Genomic DNA, 17,045 nt, shown 5'->3' on the forward strand with positions numbered 1-17,045 from the left:
AAGGACAGCTGATGGTATTAATTTGCCTTGAATTTTTGGTGGCAAAAGCCAATGATTTCACCTGGCTATCAATTTCTCAAGGTCTGTATTTCAACAGTCCAGTGCCAGGCCCGAATCTTCAGGCGATGTGATCCATGCTGCGTCATCTCAGCTCCGGCTCTCAGGAGCTCACACTGACTCTCTACCACCACCGCCTGCCTGCCTTCATAAAACACCTTTTCCTGCAGAAAACAGTTCATCTCCTACAAATGCATGGAAAGGATTGAAAATCCAAGCAAACCCATATAGTTTTTGTGACTGCAGGCGGAAAATGTATTTGCCTGTTTCTACAGCAAGGCCAACAGCTTCAGCGGGACAGATCCTATGGGATGCTGATGTGCCACTGGCCCTGCAGCACTCACGGAGGGGTGTGCTGCTGGGAGGAGATGGATGTTGCTGCTCTCTGTGTTGCCATCAAAATTGTTCATTTGTTTTTAACCTGCACAATATTATTTAGAGAAACCTGTAAAAATGATGCTGTTCTCCAAAATATATACAGAAATGTTGGGATCTGCATTTTTCAAGAGCTTGTTGTCTACCTCAGAAATACCAAACAGAACTTAAATATGCATGGAAAAAAATATATATTTATTGACTATTAAATCTCTGCAAGGGAAGTATTTGGGCAAACATGCGGGCTACGAAGCAGCAGTACAATGTAGCAGAGGGCTGACCCAGGAATGGGAAGACCTGCCTTCTGGTCCTGCCTTGCCTACAAATTGCAGAGCATCTCTTCATGTCCCAGACTGGTCTGTTCTCACTTGTTTTTGGGGCAGAGCATGTCCATTTGCTTGCAAGGCTGTGTCCATTGGGCAGCTCTGTCCACTCGCTTGTGGCTCTGCTGGCTCGCTTCTTCATGTAGCCATCAGCTAAGCCAGATATTCACAGCCATCCACTCCAAAGCAAAAGCCTTTAAAAGGATTGCGTTTTCTTAAATGACATCTCAGATCCCATTTGGGGAGGAGCTGTGCTGCTAGTTGGGGCTGGCACTGTGGTGGGAGTAGCCACCCTCACTGCCAGGACGGTGGCTGAGGATTTGGGGCAGGTGGCACCATGGCTTCAGGGTGGCACAAGATCGCAGCGTTAGTTTGCAGTGTCTAGATGCATCTGCACTGCAATCATGATGCTGCATTTAAACCTTCTTTTTTTTCTCACAGATTGAATCTTCTTAGACTGACATACTCTTCAGTGGCTAAATGGAAAGGGCGACCGGCAGCCATAGTCAAGCCTGTCCAAACACGTTAGCTCATCAAGCCTTGAGTCCCATCCTGTGCACAATGCAAGACAAAACTGCTTTAGATCTTGTAAGAGATCCTGGGGATGTTGGTGGTTCATTCTTTGCTCTGGGCTAAGGTCACAGTGCCTCCTGCCGCGGTGTGTGCTCCTTGGCATGTGCAGGAGGAGGTGTGGGTCTCAGTATCTTGAAATGATGGGTGATCAGCAACATGGCTCCATGTGAGGAGCAACTAGGAGTTGGGCAGCAAGGGCAGGGAGACAGGACGGAGGTCATGGCTGGCACAGAAAGGGCAAAGAGGGTGAGTCTTCTGCTGTCCTCAGGTCTCCTGCTGTCCTTGGGGCTCCTTCTGTCCTTGGGGCTCCTTCTGCCTTTGGGTCTTCTGCTGTCCTTGAGTCTTCCAACCTGAAGAAAGCGGGGCTGTGCACAGCATGAGGCTAAGCTGAGGAGTTCCACACCCAAGCACGGCACTAGTCGCTCTTCTGGGTTTCTGGAAATGGGATGCTGGGTTTGGTGGGTCATTGCTTTGAACCACTGAGGCTGCTCTGATGTGGTGCTTCCTCCAGACTCCCAGGTCCATGTTCTCAGAAAAGACCTTTTTTAACAAAATTCGTTGCGTCTTTCATGCAAAATATGCTGCTTGTGGGGACCAGGTTCATGGTCCCTGTGCAGACATGACTAAGGCCAAAGACACTGCAGTAGCTTTGCATTCCTCTTCTCATCCATATTCCTTACGGTCAGCCATCTGTGCAGCTCCCAACCTTCCCTCCCTGCTTGTGCAAAGATTTCTGCCTGGGAAAGAGTAGATTTTGGCCTGAAAAGCCATCAGTCTCAGGATTCTCTGTCCCACTTCTCTGATGGTTTGTTGGCTTTCTGGCCTGTTCATTGTCGTTGAGCTCAGCCTTCTGTCACGGCTTCCCAGCCCTTTCCCAGCCCATTTCTTGCCTGTTGCATACCTGTGTTGTCCAGAGACCGTGCTGGACCCCAGAAAACACCCTCCGGTATTTTCATTTTCTATGAGCACTTTATAGCCTGCAACACCAATGCAAGGATGTTGGCTTGGAAGAGAAAAGCTCATTTCTTTTCCAGTGTAAATTGTCCTTAATGCTCCAGACAGCCTTGCACGGCTTTTAAATATTGTTGACATAAATAAATACCAGCAATGGACCCTGCCAAGACATCCATTAGCCCACTGGCTGTGTGCTTGTGTGGTGGAGAGCTTTCAGCCATGGCTCCCAGGGTCTATGCCTCCTGGCACAGCCCTTCCATGGCAGCTGGTGGTTGACCTTAGCCTTGCTATGTTGGGGAAGGAAGGGACACGGGTGACACCTGGACCCTTCCCAAGCACTGGTGACACCTCCCTGCTGCCCCAGCCCAGCTTTGCTCGCCTCCCCTGCAAATGCACTTCAAATATTTTTGGGTCTACCAGTTTCCTGCAAGATGACAGTGGGGAAAGACCACTCCAGGGCTACAAAAATGATAAGCAATGATTTTGTCCGGATTGTGTCAAAAAATAGCATCCTGCTTCCCCAGTAGGAAATCAGTGCTTATTTAAGAGATGTTTCTTTATGGTGGTTCTCACTGAGTATATTTAATCGCAATGTTTCAGCTCGTCTGGCACTGTTCCATCACCTAAACTGATGTTAATGAAATCAAATATTCCTCATGTTCAATTTTTCAAGGTGCAATTTCGGCTTGTATTTTCTTTGCCTTTGTACCTGGTTCATCTGCACCCCTAAGACTTCCTTTTTCTTTTTTTTTTTTTTTTTTACGGAGGAATGCCACCAGCCAGCTCTGATTTATGCCCTTCTCCCCACAGGGGATTCAAGCTGCAGCCCACTCATACTCTGCACCACCCTGCCGAAAACACACATGAGGTAGCAGAGAGGCAAGAAAGTTTTGCACAATCTTAATCTCTCTTCCCCGAAAGCCAGGGCAGAGGAGGGTGCACAGCCACGAGTAATAGAGAAGGCAAAACCATTTCCCGGGTGTCTCATTTTCATTTTGAGCAATTTGGCCTCTGACATCCTTGGATGAGAGGCAGGATGCAGCCACAAGTTGCTGAGGGCAAGGCAGGCACTTTCCCACTGTCTAAAATACCTTCTCCTGCAGGGGAGAGTGACCCAGATACGCCAGCACACTTTGTTTTATTCTTGAGCTAGCAGCACTTGCAGGACCTAAATGTTGCTTCCTACCCCGAGCCCAATTCGGGCAAGGAGCCAGCAGTTATTCTCAGTCTAATTGAGGGGTATGTGTGTGTGTGTGTATATATATATATTAATTTTAAAAAAAATATACATATAACTCTGAATGCCAAAGCAGGGATGTATTCATCAGAGATGTACTCATCTCAGAGCCCAGCTAGCCCGCCTGCCCCAGGGCCACTTTCTCTGCCCCAGCCAGCATCTTCACCCACCCACTGCCTACAGCCAGACCTTGGTTAGAGCTGGGGAAATCATTGGCACCTCCATTCCCTGCACTTCCTGGAGGGACAAGACGACATTACTACTAGAAGAACAAGCCCTGACTGCTCTTCAAGGGAGGTTTCTCTTTTGGGAAGAAGCAAAAGGAGGGGCAGAGAGTGGTTCTTCATCATGGGGTTGACCCTTCCCAAGGCAAGCCTGGGGAGATCCCAGTGTGTCCCACTGACCCAAACAACCTGTTCTGCCTCGAGCTCAGTGCCTCTGAGACGATCTCAGTCAGATTCCCAGGAGACTTTTGGTTGGTAGAAAAATCCCATTAAGCCCCCTAATGCTTAATGATTTTCATCTCTCAGCTAATTGCTCTGTTACACACTTTTCCCCCATCCTGTTAGTCCATAGCTGCACCCAGGCATTGTAGAAGTAATGAATTTGGAAGGGACTTCCATGCTAAATGGCAGTCATTGCTGCACATTTGTTTTAACAGCTTTTCATAAGCACAAAAAAGCACTGGCCACCAAATAACTCAAAATTCATGGTGGAAGCAAAGACTACAAAAGGCCCCAGAGAAGTGATGCTGCAGCACCTGACCCTCCCACCTCTCAGCCCACCCAGGCCCCCCACCAGTGTCCAACTCTGAGAGCTGCCCGAGTGATGACTAACGAGACTCACGCTATCACCATCTGTTGACCACTTGTGGCTTCCTGGCAGAAAAGTGAAATTAGATGTTTAAACCAAACCAAAAAAAAAAAAAGGTTGAAGACTGAGTCACAGTGAGCTGACTTAGAAATAGCAGAGCATTTGCTGAAGACCCACAAGACAGGGCCTGGGCAGGGGACCTGACTGGTCCCAGATGACCTGTGTTTCTTAGGTGAAGCCATAGAAGAACAGCTTATTTGATATCATTGAAACTGAAATTGAAATTGAAGGCATCCTATTTTTTCCTCTTATTTCAGAACTGGATTATTGCAAGAGGTGGTGTGTGTGAGAAGGCACACAGGAGCCCAGGAAGAAACCCTCCAGGTCCCAGAGCTTGAGAAGAAGCATCTGAGGAAGAGCCTGGCAAAGCAACCCAAGCCAAAGCACTTTTTCCCCTTGGAGCATCCCACCCTGCTGTGGTGGAGCAGGTGGGAGCAAGCAACGCCCATCAGGTGAGCAACATGGGGACAAATACAGGGAGCTACTGCTTGAGTTGAAGCTGCCACCAGCTCCTCCAGGTAGGGACTGGACCTACTTTTCTGCCAGGCAGGTGACTAGCACAGTGCTGTCACTCTCACCACTTCTGAGGTGAAGTGGTATAATTTATTGCCCAGAGATCTCCATCCTGGTATCACAGGGAGAGGTGGAACATGCTCAGCACCTTGCTGGGTCTCACCTGAAGGATGGGCAGCTGAGTCCTGCCAAAGTGGACCACCTTCCACCTGGTATTTGACACCCAGAGCTGCTGCCTGGGCCTCTTAGAGGCCTTGGGGCCGGCAAGGTGAGGGGAAGCATCTAACCTGGTAAAAGCAACTCTTAGCAGATAAAAATGGATGAAGAAGACAACTTCATGTGAAGAAGGACGTTTTTTGAGCTCCCTGCTACGGGACAGCACCGAAACACCTTGCTTAGAAGCTCTTAGAGAAGGATGAAGCATCTCTAGGTAAGCCAAGTGTCCATACGCATGGTATTGAAATGAAAAGTGAGAGGTGAGCCACCCTTCCCTGGCTGGTGCACAAGCTGGCTGCCCCGTAAGTCAGCAAGAGCTGTGCACACTGTGGCATGGTGCATGGTGGAGGGGAGTGAGTTTTCCAGTGTAGTATTTCCCTCATTTTTTAGAGAGAAATGTGCTAAAATGTGCATTTGCCAGCGCTCAGTGTAAAATGTCCCTCTGAGCACCAGGATTTATTTAAGTACAAACCAGGGGAGTGAACACCACTGCGGCTGAGGGGGGAGAAAGTGGTTGGAGCAATTTCAGCTGAAATCCCTCTCTCCTATAGGGTTTTTGGAGGCTAACAGCTCTCCAGCTGGTGTAAAGTGATGTAAACGCACGGCCCGCAGTAAAGCAACATCAATTTGTGGTGTGAATCTGGCCTGGAGCTGGTATTCTGTGGCTGTATCTCAGCTTTGATGAGAGTCTAAATATCAGGAGCAAAAATAAACGGTTCGGCAAGCAAAGGGGAGGGTGTTACAGATAGCACCAACTGCTCTCTTTGAAATGATTTTTATCACCCTGGGCGCATGGATAGAGTCAAACAGGACACGGGTAGCAGCACAAGGCACCTGGCAAATATTTTCATTATTCTGCCATGGTCTTATTTTGCTTCCACCAGGATGCGGGTGGCTAAGCCGAAGTAGGACAGGCACCTCAATGTTCATCCCTGGAGAGGCCCCAGTCCCCATCTCAGCCAGACACAGGCTACGAAATCAGTGTCACCCAGTGTCTTTTTTTTTTAAATAATAGAGGGGAAAAAAAACCCCAACAGATTTCCACGCTTGTTTTTCGCTGCCCTAATTTCCCTGTGCAAGTGCTCCGTTTGTTTTCATTTCCAAGCCGTTGTAGCACATCAAAGGCAGTGCTTTGTACGCCCTGGCGCATGTCGTGCTGCTCCTTCGGGCTGATGTGCAGTGGAATCGCAGCCCTAGCAGAAGTGGAGGATTTATGGTCCCTGATTCCCCACGGAGCAGAGATGGGGAGCATTTTCCCAGAGGCTCTTTGCTGGTCTTGGGTTGCCTCTACATGGGGCTGACCTCCACGCTGTGAGTCTGACCCATGGCTTGTCTTTGCTGTCAAAGCGTCCGAAGATGCTGACCCTGGCAGGGATCTGCTTTGGCTGAACCAGGACCATGCAGGCAGACAACATCCCATCTACAGAGATGCAGAAAGGCTGGGGGAATGCTGGTGACAGCATGGGGTGGCTGAGGTAGCCAAGGTAGGACTTCAGCCTCGCGGTGACACCGAAGGGATGTCACATTCCCATTACTGCAGCTATGTCTCGCCTGGCTGCAAGGCTCAGTGAAACCCTCTCTCTTTGCAGATCTATTCCCAAGACGCCACTCCCCCCAAAAGAAGCATTGATGATGTCTTTGCACAAAGCAAAGGTGCCAGAAGGAAAGCTATGCCTTTCAGCATCCCCAACCCAGCTCGCAAGATCTCGCTGGGAAAACTAGATTTTCTTACTTCCCTTGCCAATAAGCCCTAGAAAAACGTGATCTCCTCAGGGAGGGCTTAAGCTCAATTAGGGGCTGTTGGATTTTCAGCAAAAATAGAAACCTTTGTGGAGCAGGGGCTGAGCAAGTCCTTCCTTGCCTGGCTCAGAGACGGGCTCTCCACCCATCCCGTGGGAAGCTCCTCTGTGTTTGTCTCTTACTCCAGCTCCAAAACAGGCATCCCAGTTCATCTCCTCCTGGGGGAAGCCCTACAGTGGCTCTTGAAAATATATATTTCTAAAGACTCTAGGTTTTTCTGTTCCCAAAATACAGATTTAGCCATTTTCTGCTGGTATGACCAAGCTACATCCAGTAGCTCAGGCTTTGAAGGAAACTAGTCAATGCTGGAAAGGGAGAGAAAAAAAAAATGCCCCCAACCTAGGCTGTCTTCTCCAGGCATGACTCCGCACCATCAACATGTGCAAGCAATGCCGCTTTGTGAGGGGGATGAGAGCTGTGCCCTGGCCCTGGTTTGTTTTCAGGGCTGTGATGGGCACTACATGTTTTGCCCGACTTTCTCCACGCAGAGCACCCTGAAAATCTAGCCCTGCTTGGCTGGGCACCAGTGGCACCCCGGGAGCCCATGGATTCAGGGGTTATGAATGCCAGAGAGGACATGCTCATCTCAAAATCCAAACGTGCCCTGGCTTTATCTCCATCTTAGGCTGATTTTTCTGTCTTAGAGATTGTTGGGTCTTTCCGTAGCTGCCTCGGGCTCCCTGGTCCCAGGTGGAGGTTAGGGTTAAGATTAGGGTTAGGGTTGTGATGCACGTTCAGCACAGCTGGACTCTTTCTGCTTGCCCCTTGCCCCCTGGCTGCAAGTGGTGGGACGTGGTCTTGACCCCAGGTCTGATGCACCTCTATGCCTTCTTCCTCGGCTTGGGGGACCCCTTGCAGCCCCCCCACCTTGCTCCCAGATGGGATTTCGGAGGCCAGAGTATGCAGGGATGAGGATGTCTGGTTTGGGCTACCTGCTGCTCGGATGCACGAAGATCAGCCTAATCACGAGCCATTCCTACCTGTGTCCCCCATCGCTGCGGTACCTGACACAAACCCAGAGCAGCCTGGCAGGGAAAGCAGAGACTTGAGTCCCCCCTCATTGCACCACTCGGGAAAGATTAAGTGACTTGCCCAAGGTCACACAAGAGATGTGGACTGCCACTGCTGGGGTTAGCATTCAGCTAATTGATACCCTCGGCCTCACACAGGCTGCTGTTAAAAAGTATCAGAGAAGATGACGCGGGAGGTGCGAGCATCTTAGCAAGCGCAAAGAGTTTTAAATAGAAGCAGAGCCCCTGTTTCTTTCTTGAATGAGGTTGTAGGACTGGATTTCTCACTGCAGGCTTTGTTTATAGTTGGTGGAAGTAAGAGAGGGTACGTGGCACATTTTGGGAGGTGGCATTGTCATAGAGACAATGTAACGTCTCACAGACCGTAATAAATACTGCTAAATATTTAAGACCTTATAAATATTTTAAAAGAATCCCTGAGTAGTTATTGATGGAGTTTAATCTGGTGCTTGGGGAAACTATTCCTCTCTGTGGGTCATAAAGAGGAGATGAGATGCTTGAGATGGAGGAAGCCGGTGATAACAGCCATGAAAAAAAGAGTCTGTATGGGGTGCAGTGATGGGAATGTGACATTAACTGATATTTAATGGCCATGGGTGCTGCAGTCCTGCTCTATCCTCCCAGCACAGAACCCAAGAAACTGTAGTTTCGGCATGTTTTGAGCAAGTGCTGGGAGCGGGGGCATGTTGGTGACTCACTCACCACGACACAAGGCTGGGCTGACTGGTTTTGCCGTCTGCCACCGCTTTGAGCCAGGAGCACTTGGCCAGGCTGGGCATGTCTTGCCCTCCCAGACCCCTTCTACCCATGAAAGATTTTGGCTATCTGCTACCATTTCAGCAGCTTGGGTGTCAGTGGAAGCTCCTCTACGTGGCTGCAGAGCCCGGCCAGGATTACCTTAAAAAGCTGCTGAGAGATGAGCATGGATGCTACAATTCCCCACGTCCAATAAATCACCCAGGGTGTTTTAAGTAACGTCTGTCCTGGCTCTGCCCTGGGTCGGATCCTTCCCACTGCCATGCTGCCTGTGCTGCCTGCGCTCCCCGAGCCCCGTCCACGCCATGCGGAGCAAAGCCGGGGCTCAGTCAGGCCCTCCCTGTCCATCACGTCCTCCCAGAATCCCATTAGCCACCTCTTACTCCATCGATTGCTCTGGCTAATTATGCATTCAGATTTCAGGCCGGAGATGAAATGGAAGCATGAGGCAGCCTTGCAGAGGCCTTGACTTCTTACTCATGTTGCAGATGGTAGAGACAAAGCCTCTCTCGAGCTTCTGACGAGCTTTTGCTAGATGGGGGCTGGGGGGGAATTTTGCTTCTGGTCATTTGCAGATATATTCACATTTAAGCAAAAGGGAAAAGGGCAAGTTGTCATTCTGCACACACATTGCTCCCAGCTCCATCCCAGGCTGCGATGGTCTCATTAAACTACCCTGCAGTTCAGTCATCTCAAAAAAAAAAAAAGAAAAAGTGATTCTTGAAATTCAGGATATTAAAACAACCCAACAGAAAAACAAAAGCCTCAGCTCCTGCCTCTTCCTCCCTCTTTACTTACAAAACTCCATCCCTTTATCTCAAAACCCACTTTATGTGATGCAGCAGACCTCAGCGCTGCTCTTCTACAAGGGCTGCGTTGAATAATCAAAGAGCAGCCTGCTGGGATTTTTAATTGCTCAAATTTTCTTAAGAAGCCATGCAATGAAGAGTTTTACTTTTGATGGCAGAATCCTCTTTCATTGTTTTCCATCAGAAATGTTTTTTACCCAGCTGTTGGTTGGGATATAAACTCTCTTCAATAACAGAGGCATGTAGGATATAGGGACAATTTAATTCTAATTAGACACAAAGGGTGAGGAAAGGGAAGATTGTGGAGATTTGCTGACTTTCAAGATTCACTCTATCTGTGAGCTATGTTTTTCTGCACAAGTCCAGGTCCTGGCACTATCTGAAATGAAGTGGGTGGGAAACTCTGTGGCCAAACAGGTTTAAAACATCTAAGGTACTAAGGCTCCCTACAAGAAGGCCACATCTGAACGACATCTCACAAGCCCCTTCCTTGCACATGAGCAGACCTGGAGTAGCCCATCACTCCATAAACCAATGTGCAGGAGATGAGACAGTCGGGATACAGGCAGATGCTACAGAGTTGATTAAAATCCAGAAAAAAGCTGTAAAAAAAAGCCAAGTGCCTCTGACAGAGTCAAATAATGATGTCCCAACCCTTTCCTTGGAGGTCACCCAAACTTCTGCCTCTCAGCACCCCTGCAGCCCCCCACCTCCACGTCTCTGGAACTCATGGGCACTGTGCGGCCAGGAGAGGGGAAGGATGGCGTGAAACCTTCCTCTGCAAGGGTAGGGAGATGCCCAATAAAGCTCTGCTAATCAAAGGCTGATGAGCAGAGGTGGAAAGCGGGACGGAGATGTGTCAGAAAGAGTTGGGGTTGATAGATGACCCAAGCCCCAGAGATGAAGCTGTGTCAAGCTGCTCTTAGAGATGGGCAGAAATGAAACCATGTTTGGTGAGCAAGGCTGTTTCCTTGAAGCCAGAAGTTTGGACGCAGAAGGATGGGTTGTGAGGAATTTCAGAACTTGAAAAAGGCAAGAAAAAATGTCTAACGTGCCAAAAAGTGGGGAACAGAGGCATTTAGAGAGAGGTCTTTTCTTCTACAATTTAAGAAAAAATGAATAAAAAGAAAATAGAAAAAAAAAATCAATATCAAAACACTGCATCTTGATTGACCTGATACCATCTTCCCCCTCCAAATCCCTCCTGTTTCAGTATACAGAAATCATCAGAACAAGCCTTCAATTCTCACATATCCACGGGACAGTACAAGCCCTTTCCCCTGCAGAACTACAAAGAAATTCACTCAGCATCTTCCTTCCAGCTCTGGCAGTTTGTTGGCTCCCTCTTCAATCCTGAAACACCAGGAGGGAGAACCACGCAAACCCTGGAGCCTCTGACCTTGGGCGGTTGATGCCTTTAACGCCAGTATTTTACCCAAGACCATCTTCAAAGTGAACCACATTTTTTTGATTGAAAAATATGCTTTCTACCTTGCTCTGCAGGGCTGCCCTTTGGTTTTCATGCTCTGAACCCCAGGCAGGAGGAGGACACAGTCGTGTAGGGGTTCCCTGAGCTGGGACAAGGTGGGGAAATGATTTAATTGACAAAGCAAGCACAAGCTTGTCAGCTGGAAAAGCGCCAGCACAGGCTTCAGTGCATTAGCAGGGCTGCGCGGATTAGATTTTGGTTTTGACATTGGTTCGTTGGCTTTTGTCCTTTGGGTGGCATCGCTTGCACGGGAAGGAAGCAGGAGGTGGACTGCGGCAAGGCCAAGATGGAGGGAGATGTCCTTTAGGCAGCAAATCCCACTGCCAGCAGTGACTTGCCGATCCACGTGTCCCCAACAGTTCAGCACTGAGATGCCGAAGCCAGCGTGGGGACATCTCAGAGGTTCCCCTCCTGAGCCAGCTGCAAGGGAGGAGGGTTAAGCATCTACTCTGTGCTCACTGTTTCTCCGAGTGTCAGCGGGAAATTAAAGTGAATTGGTTTGAGTTTGGGTGTGTGCTGGCTGTGCTGGCCGAGCTAAGCCGCTGGGCTCCCTAGCACCAAACAGTGGTGGGGTTTTCATGTGGCTTTAATGCAGGACTTTGTTCTGAATCTGAATCTGAATTATTAAGACCTTTTGCATGGGATCTGCTTTTCCTTCTCCTTGCTTCTTTAGGATATAAATGGAGTTTCATTTCAGGCTAAAGCCCACCAATGTTCATGTCAAGTTTGAGAAACAACCTCTGCCCTCTTCTCTCCTCCTGCCTTTTCTTCCCACTACATTAACATCCTAAACTGTTTCTCATAGCCACATAAAGCTAGAAAATACAACTCAAAATTGTGACTCAGAACATACATATATCTCAAAGCACATCTGATACCACAAATAACTCGGAGTGTTTTCAGGGCTATGTGGGTGTTTGTCTCAACCCCTTGGTATGGATGGCTGTACAGCACTGTATCTCACCTACTTTTTCATTTTATATTATGTATCTTATGTTAATTATTAATTTATATGTATGGTATTCATTTTATATACACAGACATGAATCAACCTCATTTGGTGAGCCCTAGTGACCCAGCCTTGTAACTGGCAGAGGCCGGAGGAAGCCCTGCTGCAGTAAGTTCAGCTCCACACAGACATGAGGGTCAGCAGTGGGTTGCAGTTGCAGGTCTGGGGTTGTGACAAGAATCCCAGCTTTCTGGAAACCCAAGGATAGCAATGATACTGAGTCTTAACTTCACGTGACTGGTGCAAAAAATAACCCAGTAGGAACCTTTCCCCCACTATTAGAGACTTCAAAATAATTAACCCATCTCCTATTCAGGCAGAAATCCTATGGGAAAAGGTTGGCTTTTGGCCTGAATAAAACATGATAAGATCCAAACTGAGAGAAATGATGGTTGGCATACAATCTTGTGTCTACAGTAGCATTCCAGTGCAAACCCTATACTTCCTTTTGGCTTAATTAGTGCCATGTGTTAAATAGATACATTGTATCTCTCTCTGTTAAGCAAAAAAATCCTTCTATCAGGCTTACAAAACTGAAATATTTGTCTGAAAGATAAAGACAATATTTTTGCACAAATTCAGCTGTTTGAAATGCAACATTTACAGGATGGAGTACTGTTTTGGTTGGACTCGTATAGCACAGAGCTAAAGGAGTAACACAGATTTTGGTTGAGATTCCCACGGCTTCACGTGATTATTCTTTTAGACTCGGGGGGAAGTGTTTCTCAAACAAAAATTAACAGGGATTTAGAAGCTAAATTTTGTGTCCTTTCCTCACGGAGGCCTCATTTGTCCCTATCAAGTATCTCAAGACTTATATTCCAGGATGTCTACAGGACATATGCAAAGAAAATTTCCACATCAAGCCATCCTCTTTGAGCTAAAACCTATCTTCCTGAAAGATGTCTGAGTCTTGATTTACAGCCTTCAGGTGTCAGAGAATCCATCAGGTACCCAAGTACTTTTTCCTACTACTTTATTACCTTCACTCAAGACCACACACCATATTTGTAGTTTGAAGTTGTGTGGCATCTAAACCTGCTCCTGGCATCTCACCAGTCCTCATTCTGCTGAATAAAGGAGCCCCCTTCCACCACATATCACATATCCCTCCCCCAAGCAGATACTTAAAGGCCATGATCAAGTTGCACCTTAACATCTTTAAGTATGGATCTAGACTGAGCCTCTGTAGACTCTTGCCACAAGCCTGGTTTCTGGAACTAATGTAATTCTTTTTACTGTTCCTCCAAGAAGGGTTTTGCTAATGCTGTTCACGAAAATAATACAACCTTGCTCTTCTGCTTGATATTCCCCTGCTTCTATCTACAAGGATTGCATTTGCTGCTTTATTTACAGCGTCACACAGGGTTTGTATTCAGTGAGCTGTGTACAATCACTCCTCAGTCCTTGACACAGTCGCTGCTTCGCAGAAGACATTTGCCTGTTGTTTATATTTGACACGCGTTTCTCTTTACTGGACATATGACTTTGCATTTGACTTCGCTGTTTGAACAAGCCCTTTTTATCAAACAATCTGAGTCAGGCAGCACAACTGACTCATTACCATCATTAATCACTATTCTACCCACTTTGGGGTCATTGGTGCTTTTTACCAGCAGGGATTATATATTTTCTTGCAGGTCATTGATAAAGATACTGAACAGTATTGAGTAAAAAAAAAATAATAATCTCATCAGGAGTCTACTAAAAACACCCGCTGGATACCAACATCTCACCAATCCTTATTTTCTAGATTATATCTTGTTACTGGTTTTTAGTCAACTGAATATGGGCCACATTGGTATTTTTAGTATTACTTTTCTTAATCAAAATATCATCTAAGAGTAAATAATGTGCATTACAGAAATCTTTTATCAATAGTTGCTTCTATCAATCAAGCCCCTGTAATTTCATTTAATTATTGGTTTTACTTGTAAATAGTTCCTCTTGTTTCTTCTTGTTCACAATTGCTTTTCACTTAGGGAATAGGATTTTTTGAAGTTTCAGGTATAGTGGTGCCCAGGACTACATTTTGCTGGCACTTATGAAATGGAATAACAATGTGATCATTTGCATCTAGAAAACCATCATTTTCTAGCCTGCTGCCCAACTCATTATGATCTACAAGAACAAGGTCTGACACAGAAATACCCCAAGCTGATTTCAATTATTTTTGCACTTAGAAACCTATGTACAGCTTTTAGAAACCCCAGGGATGCCTCTCCAGCTGAAGCATGAGACCTTCAGCATCTGCTCCCCAGCCTCAAATCTCCTATCAGACATCAAGGATGGTTCCTCTCTCGGCACTCCAAGAAGGGTTGTTAGAGGAGGTGATCTTTCTACTCCCATTTTATTTGGTGGTCTGCAGTGGACACTTCACTCTCAGAGGACTCCTCCCCACCCGAGGGAAGTCACTGTTTGTATAGGGATCTCCAGGCATTTTGAGCTTCACCTGAACCATCAGTATTTATGGCATGTCAGACTGCCTTTGACAGAGACTGCCCTTCCTCCATCCCTCCCTCTCTGCCTGCCTCCCTCTTGTCTTGCCTGAACAGGCTGTAGCAGTGATTCTAGCATCCCTGTCATTTGGATCATCTCACGGATGCTCAGCAATATCAATCATCTCACAGGAACTTTGCCGATTCCTTTGACCCGTCATCAATCTAAAGGTTGGGTATTCTAATATTTCAATGAACTGCCTGTATTTTTGTTCACTTCTGCCATACCTGGCTTTAGCAGCTTGGCCCGCTCCCTCCCTCCCTCCCTCCCTCCCGGCTCAGAGAGGATACAAAACTGCTGCAGCCACCGCAGCCTCGCAGACCCAACGGGCAAGCGGTGGATGACAAATACCGGTCAGGACCCCTTGCCAGGACCGACCCCGGCGGTGTGTGGGGGCGGAAGCGTGACGAGGGGAGTGCGGACGGGGGGAGCCCCGCTATCTTAAGGGAAACATAACCCCAGGTTCGATGCCAGCCCTTCCGCTGTCGTCTCTCGTGGGGGCCGGGGGCCGAGTCGGCCTCCGCCCGCGGCGCCTTCAGCACCGCCCGCCGCGGACAGCGCCCGGCCCGGGGCCGCCCCGCCGCTCCCCCCCCCCCCCGCCGCGGTCCCCCGCGAACGGGGACATCCCCCCCCCCAAATGCTCCCCCACACCCCCCGGGGTGCAGCTCACCACCCCCCCCCCCCCCCACTGCCGGGGGTCCCGGCGGGACTGACCGAACATCTGGATGTGGCCCTTGGTGATGGGGTTGAAGCTGCCGCAGGCCAGCAGGATAACGTGGGTCTTGGTGGTCTCCGTCATGGTGCCGGCGCGGCCCTGCCCGGCCCTGCCCAGCCCGGCCCCAGCCGCTTTTTGTGCCTCGGTGCGGCTGCGGCGGCGGCGGGAGGGAGGGAGGGAGGGAGGGAGGGAGCGGGGCCGGGGCGGGAGCGGGGGCGGCGCCGCGGCTGCGGGAGCGGGGCCGGGGCCGGCACCGCCCCCCCCCCCCCCCCCCGCCACGCACCGCCTGGGGCACGGGTGGGTGGCCGGGCACGCTTGCACACGCAGATACGGCCCAGACACACGCGCAGGCAGGCAGGCCGGGCAGCCCCTGCCCAGGGGCTGGGGGCTGCGGCCAGACACCTGGATATGTACACACAGAGATACCTACGTATGTATGTATGTATGTATACACATACACGTGTGCACGCGAACACACACCCACATGCACGAATCCATCTCCACAGGCACAAATATGTGCACGCACAGGTGCAGAGGCATGCGCCCACCCACATGCATGCACACATACACACACACACATATGGGCACACATCCACATGCACACCCCCTGCATATGCACACACACGCACACAGACATGCGTCTCCCTCCAATGAGGAGGGCTGGGGAGAGGTGACAGATACCTACATGCACATACGCACACACACACAGGGGCTGTGCCCCCCTCCCAAGCAGCGGTGACACATTGGCATCCCCAGGGCTGAGAAGATGTAATGCACACCCACCCATGCACACACCTCAGTGTTCAAGAGCAGCTAGGCTCTGTGTGTTCCCCCAGTCCTGCTCAGATGACCCCGGAGACCCTAGCCCCAGCCCCCGCAGGCCGAGCCCAGGACCCACACGGGCCTCCCAGCCGCCCCAGCCCCAGTGCAGCATCGCTGCAACGCTCTTTTCTGGGGCCCCGTGGGGAAACTGGCTTGGGGGGCTTTGGCTTCACCCAACGCCTCCATTTCACTGTCTGAAGGAAGCGAACATCAAATAGTTGGTGTGGGTGCACAGAAAACCAGTCTTTATGGCAAGGTAAACCAGCACCAGACTGACTGATTGTCTTCATTTCTCATTTGTATGATTGCAGCATTGCTGTTCTCTGCTAAAGAAGCTCCTCTCCCTGAGAAAGGGCTGGCAGAGCCTTCTCTGCTCACAGCCACTGTGGGCAGAGCTGCGGGCAGCTGCCTTCAGCCACCTCCCAAAGGCTGTCTCTGTCCTGTTGCTTCTCTCCATCTCCTACAGGCAGCCTTTCCTCCCAGCAAGGAGTTATTTGCCACCAAAAGGTTTCCCTTTCTCTTCCTTCATCTGTCCTCCTCCCTCCCTCCCTGTCCTTAAGAGGTACCAACCGCAGGGCTTCGCAGCCACTGTTATCTCCCCTCTGCCTTCCCAGGGTGGTGGCTTCCAGCCCTGCCCACAGCAGCGGGGTGTATTCCTCGCTGTCCTGCTAAGACGAATTATTTCCAGTCCTTTGCTTCAAAACTTTTGCCCTGCCAGCTCAACTGGGTGCTGGGATGCTCATCGGTCCTATCCCTGAGCAATATGAAGGAGCAACACCCCCAGACGCGGAACTCAAGAAGACATTGAGTCCATTTGCTCAGGGAAACCTTAAATCCTGGCTGCAGTCATACCCTTGGGAGCACACAATAGCAAATGCTGGTCTCTCTCGCCACGTAGGGGTGCAGTAACACACCCTGGCATTTGTTTTTAATGCTGATTTTTAATTCAGACTAAGCTAGCGTTGAGGGAGAGGGATGCTGAGACAGATGGTGT

General features: G+C 49.3%; 1 protein-coding gene across 1 annotated transcript in view; it reads right to left on the bottom strand.

Annotated features, from left to right (window-relative positions):
* The window catches only part of NMNAT2 (nicotinamide nucleotide adenylyltransferase 2), a 32,101-nt gene extending 16,687 nt beyond the window's left edge, over nt 1-15,414 (bottom strand). Inside the window, exon 1 of the mRNA XM_052800749.1 lies at nt 15,229-15,414. Coding sequence (XP_052656709.1) covers nt 15,229-15,313 — 85 coding nt within the window. The 5' untranslated portion in view covers nt 15,314-15,414. The remainder of the gene's footprint in view (nt 1-15,228) is intronic.
* Between the last annotated feature and the right edge of the window lie 1,631 nt (nt 15,415-17,045).

The sequence above is a fragment of the Harpia harpyja genome, chromosome 11 (assembly GCF_026419915.1).
Source record: "Harpia harpyja isolate bHarHar1 chromosome 11, bHarHar1 primary haplotype, whole genome shotgun sequence".
Lineage (NCBI taxonomy): Eukaryota > Metazoa > Chordata > Aves > Accipitriformes > Accipitridae > Harpia > Harpia harpyja.